Source organism: Balaenoptera ricei, chromosome 2 (assembly GCF_028023285.1).
Source record: "Balaenoptera ricei isolate mBalRic1 chromosome 2, mBalRic1.hap2, whole genome shotgun sequence".
Lineage (NCBI taxonomy): Eukaryota > Metazoa > Chordata > Mammalia > Artiodactyla > Balaenopteridae > Balaenoptera > Balaenoptera ricei.
This window is the reverse complement of record NC_082640.1, coordinates 142,608,445-142,620,907: the sequence shown is the minus strand read 5'-3', so window position 1 is coordinate 142,620,907 and position 12,463 is coordinate 142,608,445. Positions and strand designations below refer to the sequence as shown.

General features: G+C 47.0%; 1 protein-coding gene across 1 annotated transcript; it reads right to left on the bottom strand.

The window, feature by feature from the left end:
* Positions 1-10,262: 10,262 nt before the first annotated feature.
* Positions 10,263-10,907, bottom strand: LOC132360638 (calpain small subunit 1-like). The gene has a single exon (XM_059915718.1). It carries the CDS (start codon positions 10,886-10,888, stop codon positions 10,292-10,294), a length of 597 nt encoding a protein of 198 aa, XP_059771701.1. The 5' UTR covers positions 10,889-10,907; the 3' UTR covers positions 10,263-10,291.
* Positions 10,908-12,463: the final 1,556 nt, after the last annotated feature.

Sequence of the window (12,463 nt, the reverse complement as noted above, 5' to 3'; positions counted from 1 at the left end):
CGCCACAACTACTGAGCCTGCGCTCTGGAGCCCGCGAGCCACAACTACTGAAGACTGCGTGCCACAACTACTGAAGCCCACGTGCCTAGAGCCTAAGCCACCGCAATGAGAAGCCGATGCACCGCAACAAAGAGTACCCCCGCTCACCACAACTAGAGAAAGCCGGTGCACAGCAATGAAGACCCAATGCAGCCAAAAATAAATAAATAAATAAAATAAATTTAGGGCTTCCCTGGTGGCGCAGTGGTTGAGAATCTGCCTGCTAATGCAGGGGACACGGGTTCAAGCCCTGGTCTGGGAAGATCCCACATGCCGCGGAGCAACTAGGCCCGTGAGCCACAACTACTGAGCCTGCGCGTCTGGAGCTTGTGCTCCGCAACGAGAGGCTGCGACAATGAGAGGCCCGCGCACCGCGATGAAGAGTGGCCCCCGCTTGCCCCAACTAGAGAAAGCTCTCGCACAGAAACGAAGACCCAACACAGCCAAAATTAAATAGATAAATAAACTAAAAAAAAAAAAAAAAAAAAAATTAAAAAAAAAAAATAAATAAATAAATTTATAAAAAAAAAAAAAAGCAACTCCATAAGCAACTCTGAAGCAGTTATCAGACAACTCCTTAGTACATTTTGCACAGGAAAGTCAAATTATGTATACTCTCCTTTTAACTTTGTCTTATCCTTTTGTTGGAAGACATAGATAAGTATTATCATCTCATTTTTACTGTCAGGGAAAGTGACACTTATCCAAGCTCATCCATGTCGAGGAACAGAACAGAAGTCCTGACTTTTACAACTCATCTAGACAAACACGGAGCAGTGAATCCTCGCAGGGACTGGCTTATGTAAACTAGGGAGGAAACCAGGTATAACTGGTTCCTAAATAATTCCTGTCCTCTCTAAAATAACCAAATAATTAATTGTGTAAAGATGAATTCTTTCATCCAGTTTTCTACCATAGGAGGGAAGTGTGCACATGAAGGACTCACTTGATGAAATTGGGAAGGTGTCTTGCATCCTTTAGGATACATTTGAAAGTGCCTTAGTGGCTGGTACTGTTTTTCCATTGCTGTCCCCTCTAGGCTTATACATAGAAGTCACTGTATGCTGGGGATTGTTTATGAAACTATAACCCCTTCTCTGAAGAGGGTGCCTGGCAACCAATTGACTTGAAAGAATCATCCATAGTAAGTGACTAACCTATGAGTATTAAAAAGGAGTTACCGACAGGAGTGGCCTTTGCCTCCTCAGAAAATGCTGTAAATCTTAAGACTTTGAGTCATGAGGCCACAGGGCGAGGAGTGGTATCGCTGTCCTCTGTCCTTAGAGGGCTAGCCTCTGGTAATAAGAAAAAGGGATGGCCAAACCAGTTGTTATGGAGACAAGGGATGAGTCACCCTCTTGCCTTTCTTTCCAGTAATCCTCGGTCATTTCAGGGATAGATAAAGCTCATGCCCTTGCTACTTAGTGGGCTCATCGTGTGCTCAAACATCTTTTTCGCTTCACTTCCTTAATTGCACATCCCCATGCACCACTCTTTGGTGTCAAATCCATGCCCCTTAGAGCTAACAAAAGGGTTTTGCTATGATCTGGGTGTGCCTGGGAATTTATAATTTGTCTACATGCAGTAAATGGCTCAACAGTACCCTACCCAAAGCCTATAAAACTCTTCCAAGATAAGTGTGAAAAGCAATCTAATACCGTCAATAAAAATATCATTGAGTGACTACTATGTACAAATCACTATGCTATTTGAAATAAGGGACAAGCCCAGTATTAGCCCTCAAGCAATAGTTTGGCTGATTTCTACTGATAAAGAGATTTTTAGGACCCTGCCATGAAAGCAAGGACCCTGGGAGAGGCATCTCACCAGGATGGGGAAGAGGAACTTTGGGGAAGCTGGTGGCATGCCAGAAGATCCAGAGGGCATCTGGATGAGGGGAACTTTTGTTAGAGCCAGGAGAGAGTAGACAAAGAGGGGAGCAAAGAGGGTGAGTAAAGAAAAGAGAGAAAAAATAAAGTGGGGGAGAAAGCAGAGCCAAATTTTTTTTTTTTTTTTTAAAGAAAGTACTTGAACTGCGTTTTTGTTTTTTTTTTTTAATTTTTTTTTTCTAATTTATTTTTATTTATTTATTTATGGCTGTGTTGGGTCTTCGTTTCTGTGCGAGGGCTTTCTCTAGCTGTGGCAAGTGGGGGCCACTCTTCATTGCGGTGCGCGGGCCTCTCACTATCGCGGCCTCTACTTCTTGCGGAGCACAGGCTCCAGACGCGCAGAGAGCCAAATTTTTAATAGGAAAATAGAATTCGAGAGGAAGAATATAGAGAGGACAATAGGAGAATTATGGACGTATAAAAAGTCTGAGTGAGCTGGAACAAGCCAGAAAAGAGATGATGAAAAACTACCCAGAAACTAGCACGACACTGGGCCAAATAAGGAAAGAATGTCTGACAAAAGATGAAGCCCTTATGAGATATAAGATATGAGATATAAACAAAAATATGTTGATAGTTAAGTCTTATAGAAAACAGAACACAGGAACAGCCAGATAAGGGAAAACAAACAGATCTTGGAACCCCTGGCAAGTTTGGCAATTCTGTCTGTGTCCACAGAGTATCAACACGTCCAGGTGACAAGTGAGAAGTTGTGTCAGGCACTGGGACGTTTGGTCTATCTGATGCCAACAACTGGATTCTGAGCTTGGAAACATGTGGAACATGTGGCTGGCATGACTGAAGGAGATACTGGGTGTTATGAGGACACAGTATATCCTGTGAAGCAGAGAAATTTCCAAATCCAGGACAAAGTGATTGTGCCTGTGTGCTATTTCTATTCCTGGTTGTTTGCACATACTCCCTTCATTTTAGAGGTATTTAATGGGGGCCTAATATGTGCCTCAACCATTTTGCAAAATCTACCCCCACTAGGTCACCGGATGATGGGTTCATCAAAGCCTGGTCAACAAGTGAAATGGGGTCAGTGGCAGTGACAAGCTCAGTGCTGGTTTGTAAGGTGCCCTGCCATACTCTTACTAGAGCCCCTCAGGAGTACAGTGGAGGCCACAGCCTGCTTAGCAGGGAGACACTCCCTCCCCCCGCCCCTTCTTGGATGGGGAAGACAGTAGCACCCGTAAAAAGGTCTCCCTGGCACCAAAGCAGGTGGAAAGGCCATTCTCCAGCCTTGCCTTGGCCTGGCCGCCTGAGCCGTGCCTTGCCTGTCCCTGGAGCCTAACCTAGGCCTGCCTTCTCCCCAGCTACCACCAAAACCCCTATACCTGCCACACCAGCTGCTGCCATTACTGTTGAGAGAGCCCAGAGCCACAGTCTGGGCATCAACCACTGTCTAAACTGCCTCTTTGAGGAAACATCGAACAAGGAATTCATTGCTAGGGCTGCTGTGACAAAGTTCAACAGGCTGGGTGGCTTCAACAACAAAAATGTATTTTCCCACAGTTCTGGAGGCTGGAAGTCTGAGATCAAGGTGTCAGCAGGGTTGGTTTCTTCTCAGCCTCTCTCTGTGGCTTGCAGACGGCCACCTTCTCACTGTGGCCTCACATGGTTTTTCCTTTACACGTCTTTATCCAAATTTCCTCTTCTTATAAGGACATCAGTCATATCGCCTTAGGGCCCACCCTAATGACTTAATTTTAACTTAATTACCTCTTTAAAGACCTTCTCTCCAAATAGTCACATTCTGAGGTAGTGGGAGTTAGGACTTCAACAGGTGGATTTTGGGGGGACACGATTCAGCCCACAGCAGAGAGAGAATGGGAAGGGGTGGAGAGAGGGTGAGTGTTATTTTAATTGGCATGGTCAAGGATCCCGTCTCCAGGGAGATGATAATTGAGCTGAGACGTAAATGTGAGGAGGCAGCAGCCATGTAAAGACCTGGGGAAAGAGGGACCAACAAGAACAACACTGAGAGCAGCAGCAGAGACAAGTGACAGGGTAGACATCTACTGGACGTCTTCTCCGGCCCACTTCTCTCAGAAGTTCCCTCCCGCCATCCAGCAGCCCTGTTGGCACGACCTCTTGCCCCAGCTGGAGTTGATAAGATCAGGAGCGAACTCTTGAAACAAGCTGAGCATTTGGATTCTCTCACCTGGGAGCTTGGATCTGGGGCCCTGAGAGACCATCAGTCAGTCGGTATGTGTGGCTGCATCTGTACCATGTAAACTTGGGAGCCACATGAAATGTTCTGCCACATGAAATGAAGAGCAGAGCAAGCTGGTCTGCAGAGTTGAATCAAGAAGCTGCGCACGGGCTTCCCTGGTGGCGCAGTGGTTGAGAGTCTGCCTGCCAATGCAGGGGACACGGGTTCGAGCCCTGGTCTGGGAGGATCCCGCATGCCACGGAGCAGCTAGGCCCGTGAGCTACAACTGCTGAGCCTGCGCGTCGGGAGCCTGTGCTCCGCAACAAGAGAGGCCGCGATGGTGAGAGGCCCGCGCACCACGATGAAGAGTGGCCCCTGCTTGCCGCAACTAGAGAAAGCCCTCGCACAGAAATGAAGACCCAACACAGCCATAAATAAATAAATAAATAAATTTATAAAAAAAAAAAAAAAAAAAGAAGCTGCACGGGGAGAAGAGACAAGACACACAGAGAGTTCTGACGTAGTATTTAAATGTCTGGTTCCAGGCCTTTTCAGAGGCCAAGTCTCATTTCTGCATGTGGATTTTCTATGTCACTCTTGCTGTCACTCCCATCCCCCCTTTTTCTGCTTAGGCTTGCTGAAGCTGGTTTCTGTCATTTGCCATCACGGAGTCTTAATGTAGAACACAGGCCCTCATGGGGCTTCACTGAAGTCCATGTAACTTGTGGACGGCTGGGTCTTCCCCCCACCACAAAAAAAGAAAGAAAAAAAAATTGGAGGAGTTCCCTGGTGGCCTAGTGGTTAGGATTCTGGACTTTCACTGCTGGGGCCCGGGTTCAATCGCTGGTTGGGGAACTGAGATCCTGCAAGCCACACAGTGTGGCCAAAAAAAAAAAAGAAAGAAAGAAAGAAAGAAAGAAAGAAAAAGAAAAAGAAAGACTTGAACCAGAACTGGCTTTCTGTGTTGTTGCCATAGCTGCTGCTATTTGACTCATGTTCCAGGATTTCCCCACTGAATCTCACACTGCCCATCCACAACTCAGGGGCCTGGGGGACACCCTGCTCTTGGGAGTTCTTTTCTGGGAACTTGGCATTGGGCTACACCTTCTCTACAAGGTGGCCTGTCCACTGTCAGCCCAGGCTTGCTCAGATTCACGATTTTCTGGTCTTTGTCCCCAACGAATGCTCACGGATGCTGGCCTCCACCTCGCTGCCTTCTCCAGGACTGTCATTTTTCTCCCCACCTATCCCTCAGCAGATTCTATCCTCTTCTTTTCTCCCTCTCCAAATCATACACGCACACCCCCAAATTATGCAACCTCCTCTCCCCCCACCACAGAATCACATAGGCTTGCTTTACATGGATTTCCCTCAGCCTTTTGCTAAAACTGGAACAGTCAATACACTCTCTGTGTGTGTCTTCTCCAACCTGCCTGTCTGTTAGGTTAGGGGAAGCAAAGAGGAGAAGGCCAGCTGGAAAACACGTCAGCCGCTATAGATAAGCATCTCGTCTGTGGAGCAAACAGAACTCTGGACATTGCCGGGGCTGTGGCAGGGTGGTGTGGAACAGGATTGACAGGCTCCTGCTGACAGATCCTTCCAATCTGCACACTGGCAACGTGCTGTGCATATTTTCAATGCATCTGCTGGTCAGCAAACAAATATCTCTGTGGAATGAACTGGGAGATCTGGTTTGTGCAGAAAATAAGAGAACATGGAGGAGGATTCCCCCCTCTGCACTTTTGAAGGGCATGCCATGTGCTCTGAACCCACAAGGGCAGAACCAAGGTTGTAAATCTCGAAGAGAAGCTAAGATGCACATAAGTATGCCTGGCTGTTTACTATATAAACTGTGGAAATCTATTGCCTACAAAAGTACATTCTGACGGGAATAAAGACGCAGACCTACTAGAGAATGGACTTGAGGACACGGGGAGGGGGAAGGGTAAGCTGGGACAAAGTGGGAGAGTGGCATGGACATATATACACTACCAAATGTAAAATAGATAGCTAGTGGGAAGCAGTCGCGTAGCACAGGGAGATCAGCTCGGTGCTTTGTGACCAGCTAGAGGGGTGGGATAGGGAGGGACCAAGAGGGAAGAGATATGGGGATATATGTATATGTATAGCTGATTCACTTTGTTATAAAGCAGAAAATAACACACCATTGTAAAGCAATTATACTCCAATAAAAATGTTAAGAAAAAAAAAAAAAGTACATTCTGAATCATACCCAGAGTGTTAGGCAGTGATGTGATAAGTACTTTTCAGAAGAGGCCTAATTCTTTCTAATCCAAGTGTTAAGTCAAAGCTCTCCAAATGCCTTTTTACCATTAACTGTAGGATTAGAGCAGGATTGACAGGCTCCTGATAGTCAGGATCATGGGACCCTCAAGGGTCTTACAGTCCAATAAGGAGCTTCTGTTTGTGCTAAATCTAGCGTAGAATTGGAGGGGATGTCGGAATTGGGCCGTGAAGAATGCAGTTCGTGTTTATAGAGATGAGAATGGGCACTATAACATTTAAGTGAATAAAAGCCCTTTCTGGGGTCAAAGAAAAAGTCAGAACTGGGTAATCGATTCCTGGTGACGTACTGGTATAAAAGTAAGAACAAATATACCTGCTACTGATATAGGATTCCAATAGATTGACTGTTATTTATTAGCTCCCTTGTAGATAAACCACAGTTTCAACTATAATCGTTATCACTACCCAGTGCTCATTCTGCCTCTGCCAACTCATTTCTTCCTTTATCCATCATGTCGTCATTCAGACGTAATCATATCTACTATTTTCCAGACACCATGGTAGAAGTAGAGGACATAGACGTAAATAAGACACCCTCCCATCCGTCTCTAAACTTTCTCCCATGAACCTTCCCTGTCCTCAAGGAGCCCCCAACTATTGGGTCAGGCACACACATAAAAAATTAAGTACAGGGACTTCCCTGGCCGTCCAGTTGTTAAGACTCCCCCTTCCACTGCAGGGGGCGCAGGTTCGATCCATGGTTGGGGAGCTAAGATCTCACATGCTGTGCTCGGCCAAAAAAACAAAAAGCACAACTAAGTACAGTACACTGTGATAACTGCTGGAGTTGAGGAGTATGACACATTCTGTGGGAGAACAGAGCAAGGAACACGTATTCTTCCTGGGAGTGGGGAAAGGTGGGGCAGGGTCAGTGGAAACAGCTTGGCCAAAGTCACTGGGGTAAGTGTGCCAGGCATAGTAGCAATGATAGGAGTCAATGTTTATATTGGGTTTATCACATGCCAGGAGCTCTTCTAGTGTTTTCTATCCTTTAACTCATTTAATCCCTATGAGTTCGGTAGGATTATTCTCCTCATTTTGCCGATGAGATCGCTGAGGCACAGAGAGTCAAATAACTCGCTCAGGGTCACACAACCAACGTGGCAGAGTTGAAGTTTGAAACCGGGCAGGGCGGTCTCAAGTCTGTACCGTGAACCACGATGCTATACTGCCTGATCTGGGAGGCACAGGGCATACGGCAGTAGGTAGGTGTGCTGTAGTCAGAGTCTAAATGGACTTTAATGCTGTATGCTTTATTCTAGTATGAGGGGGCCTTTCTAAACAGGCATGAACAGATAGATCTTTGCTTCGGAGAGCTAAACCAAGGTCTGGATGATTGATGATGTGGAGAAGAGAGAGACTGAAAGGAGGCAACCCCCAGAGACTATTGTAATACGTTTTCAGAGAGTATCCAGAGCAGGGGCAATGGGAACAGTAAAGGGTGATCTCATTTGTTCACCAGGGAAGGTTTAGAGCTGGATGGCAAATACCTGGCACGTGTACCACCACCCAAAGCAGAACTGATAGCTGATCACAGTGAGGCCACAAGCTGCCTCAGCATCCTTCTCAACACAGTAGTTCTCCAGGCAGCCACGACTAACTGGTTAGAGTCGGTACATTAGGTGAAACCTACTTGCCATCCCTTGTTGGGATAGACATTCTGGGTGTAGAACTCAATGGCAGATAGAATGCCTGAATGAGGAGGAAAGTGTGATCACAGATCACTTGGAGGCTTCTGACTTGGGTGCCTGAATGGAAAGTGATATTATTATTATTTTTAATTTTTAATTATTTATTTATTTATTTTTGGCTGTGTTGGGTCTTCGTTGCTGCGTGTGGACTTCCTCTGGTTGCGTCGAGCAGGGGCTACTCTTCGTTGTGGTGCGCGGGCTTCTCATTGTGGTGGCTTCTCTTGTTGTAGAGCACGAGCTCTAGGCGCGCAGACTTCAGTAGTTGTGGCTCGCAGGCTCTAGAGCGCAGGCTCAGTAGTTGTGGCTTGCGCGCTTGGTTGCTCCACGGCATGTGGGATCTTCCCGGACCAGGGCTTGAACCTGTGTCCCCTGCATTGGCAGGCGGATTCTCAACCACTGTGCCACCAGGGAAGTCCCAGAAAGTGATATTATTGATTTTGGTAGAAATGGAGAAGCAGGGTGGGAGGGAAAACCATGAATTTTGTTTCGCACATCCTTAGATCTGAAGTTCAACAGGGCATCCAAGAGTAAAGGCTGAGATGGAAATATGGATCTGAGCCCAGGAGAGACCCAAACTGGAGCTATGATTAGAGAGAGTGTCACTGATGCTTGGAAAGTGAATGGCGTCTCCCAGATTGGAGAGAAGACAGAGACGGCTGAGGACAGAACCCTGGGAACACCAGTGGCTTGGCAGTGTAAGGAGAAAGAAGAGAGCACCGTCTGGTAGGGAAGAACGTTTGCAGATGGAGGTAGTTGTTGGGGTGTTAGGTCCTGGGAGAGGTTGAGAGCCACGATGAAGCGGCGATGAGGATTCGTAATGGTGGGATCCTTGTTGCCAACATTGAGAGAGCATTTCAGTAGTGTGGGGTGGACAGAAACCAACTTACATGGTTTGCTGGCTGAAAAGAAGGTGAGGAATGTAAAACTATTCTGTCAGGATGTTTGGAGGCAGGGTAAAAGGGAAGAACCAGAGCACGTTGCTGACAGGGAAGAAGGTGGATGAGATTGATGTTGGAGAGGGGAAGCAGCTGGGATACAAGGAGGCAAAAGGGACAAATTAAGAACAGGGAGAATTTCCTCTTGGAAAGATAAGCACTTATCACAGAGTGTAATTTACATCTATTGGTGTGATTCTGACCACCAGTCCAAGGCTCTGTCTTTTTTCGGTCATTACTTTATCCCCAGTGCCCAGGAAAACATCAGGCACTGGGACTTCCCTGGTGGCGCAGTGGTTAAGAATCCGCCTGCCAATGCAGGGGACATGGGTTCAAGCCCTGGTCCGGGAAGATCCCACATGCTGTGGAGCAACTAAGCCCGTGTGCCACAACTACTGAGCCTGTGCTCTAGAGCCTGCAAGCCACCACTACTGAACCCGCACGCCACAACTACTGAAGCCCGCGTGCCTAGAGTCCGTGCTCCACAACAAGAGAAGGCACCGCAATGAGAAGCCCCTGCACCGCAACAAAGAGTAGCCCCTGCTCGCTGCAACTAGAGAAAGCCCGCACACAGCAACAAAGACCCAAAGCAGCCAAAAATAAATAAGATTAATTAAAAAATAAATAAAATAAAAATGGTCTTAAAAAAAAAAACACCACCAGGCACTGAATGAATACATGTTGAATAAAGTGAATAAATGGTTAAATAGCATCCCCTTTTCTTAGACATGAAGGAAGGAGTCACTAGGACTAATGTTCTTGATAGCAAGGGGTGGAGACAATCTTTTTTTTTTTTTCAGAGAGAGCAGCAACTAGGGTGCATTTATTTCCTCCTGGGCCTGGCAGGCTGGGAGCAGAATACAGACAAAGGCACTGGGGCATGTGACCTTTTATGGCCTGGAGTTCAGCTGCCTGGGTGGCAACTGAGTGGGTGTGCCAGGGTGTGTAGGGACTGGAGTGATCCTCCCAGAACTGAGAGAAGGGCCCCTGGGGTGTGCAAGCAACACGAACATTGGGCTTGGCACAGATGCAAGAGAGGGGTTATGGAGTAGATGTGAGATGGGCGTGCTGGGGCAGGGTGTGTTGAAGCATGTCGGGCCCTGGCTCTTGACTGAGAATCCAGGTGCCAAGGGCTGGGAGAACAGAAAGGCCTGTGGGTCAGCAGGAGCCATGAAGATGTGCCTGCAAACAGGATCAGGCCTGGGGGAGACTGAAGAGTCCAAGGTGACTCCTACAGCGAGGCGATGAGGGGGGCAGGTCTGGGACTCCCGTTCAGGAATACATGGTCAGCTGCAGCCACTCCTGGATGTTCACCTGTACTTGTCCGGTGCCATCTTTGTCAAGAGATTTGAAGGCACGGAACATCGCATCTAGTCTGACCGGGCAGCTGATGAAGTTGTCAAAATCAGTGTTCCCTCCCTCATCTGAGTAGCGTCGGATGATCATGTTGTAGAGATGCTCATTCAGGCGGAATCCTGCTGCCTCAAAGGCCCCTGGGAGTTCACTGCTGCCAATGGTCCCTGAACAGTCAATGTCAAACTGTTTGTATATGGCCTGCCACTTTTTGTTCCACAAGTTCGTGAATTCCTCGAAGTCCGGCTTGCCGGTCGTGTCACTATCCATAACGGCCACCATGCTGCGACATGTGTCAATGCCAAAACCATCAGTCTTCAGATTAGGATGTCGGGTCACGACTTTGTTGAGAATGTTCATGAGTTCTGTGGCACTGACCTCCACGTCATCCCCAGCCAGCTGGGCAAAGAGCCTCCGGAACTGCCGGACCTCCTCACTCTCATTGGCCTCGATGTTGGAGTAATGGGTGCGAGGGGGCGGGGGCTCTGGGTTGTACTGCGCAGCCGCCTCACCCATTCTATTCTTGCTGGACAAGCCTCTTCCTCCAGGCCCCGAGACGATCTTTTTTTTTTTTTTTAAACCAACAAGTGGTGGTTTCTTTTTTTTTTTTTTTTAATTTTTATTTATTTATTTATTTATTTATTTATTTATTTATTTATTTATGGCTGTGTTGGGTCTTCGTCTCTGTGCGAGGGCTTTCTCCAGTTGTGGCAAGTGGGGACCACTCTTCATCGCAGTGCGCAGGCCTCTAAACATCGCGGCCTCTCCTGTTGTGGAGCACAGGCTCCAGACGCGCAGGCTCAGCAATTGTGGCTCACGGGCCCAGTTGCTCTGCGGCATGTGGGATCCTCCCAGACCAGGGCTCGAACCCGTGCCCCCTGCATCGGCAGGCAGACTCCCAACCACTGCGCCACCAGGGAAGCCCGAGACGATCTTTTTTAACTGGTGATAAAGAAGGTGGTAAAGAGTGCAGGTGTGGGCAGAGAAACTGGTGGTCCAGTTATGATCAAATTCACCAGAATTCATATAAAAGCTATACCAGAATTTTCACTCTTAAAGATAAAGAAAGGCAACAGTCAATATTTCCTTTAGAAATAAAAGTCATGTGACTAAGGATTTCTAAAGCTCAGTGACTAATGATGGACATGGTACTTCCTTTATACTTTTCTTTCAAGAGATAACACCCAGACAAACATAGAGTAACCAGCTCTGTCTTCTAGCCTTTCTCTGATAGGTGGAAACTTTCTAAAGTAAATAGAGGTGCACTATTTTTTCAAATATAAGTGTGATCAGGTCTGGGAAAAAAGTGTTTCTTCCACTTGTGTCTTTTTTTCCCTTTGGGATTAAAAAATTTTTTTTCAGTGTTTTCCCTTTGACATAGCCTGTGAGGAAACAAAATTGCATAGCTTTTTTTTTTTTTTTTAATAAATGTATTTATTTAATTTATTTATTTTTGGCTGTGTTGGGTCTTCGTTGCTGCGCACGGGCTTTCTCTACTTGCGGCGAGCGGGCGCTACTCTTCGTTGCGGTGCACGGGCTTCTCATTGCAGTGGCTTCTCTAGTTGTGGAGCACAGGCTCCAGACGCGCAGGCTCAGTAATTGTGGCTCACGGGCCCAGCCTCTCCATGGCATGTGGGATCCTCCCAGACCAGGGCTCGAACCCGTGTCCCCTGCATTGGCAGGCAGATTCTCAACCACTGCACCACCAGGGAAGCCCCAAAATTGCATAGCTTTTTGCCAAAAAAAAACATAATTCTGGCAGCTAGGTAATATATTTGTACCTCCTTATAATTAAGATGAGGTTTGAAAAAAATATTTTTATTCCTTTAATGATACTATAGAGTCTATGTTATCCCTTCTGCTCTTTCTCACCTGCTTATCTGCTTTTTCTGAAGGGTAGACACTTTTACATGTCAGTAGTTTCCAGGTTACTAAGATCTTTAGACAGCTCTCTCTAACTGCGTCACTCCCCGTTCCTCACCACCTCTTTATATTTTCAACTGTCAGAGAACTCTGGGGCAGGAATCAAGTCTGCCACCCCAGGACACAGAACAGGCCCCAGGGCCTCAGATTTCCCACTTCTTGAAGAGA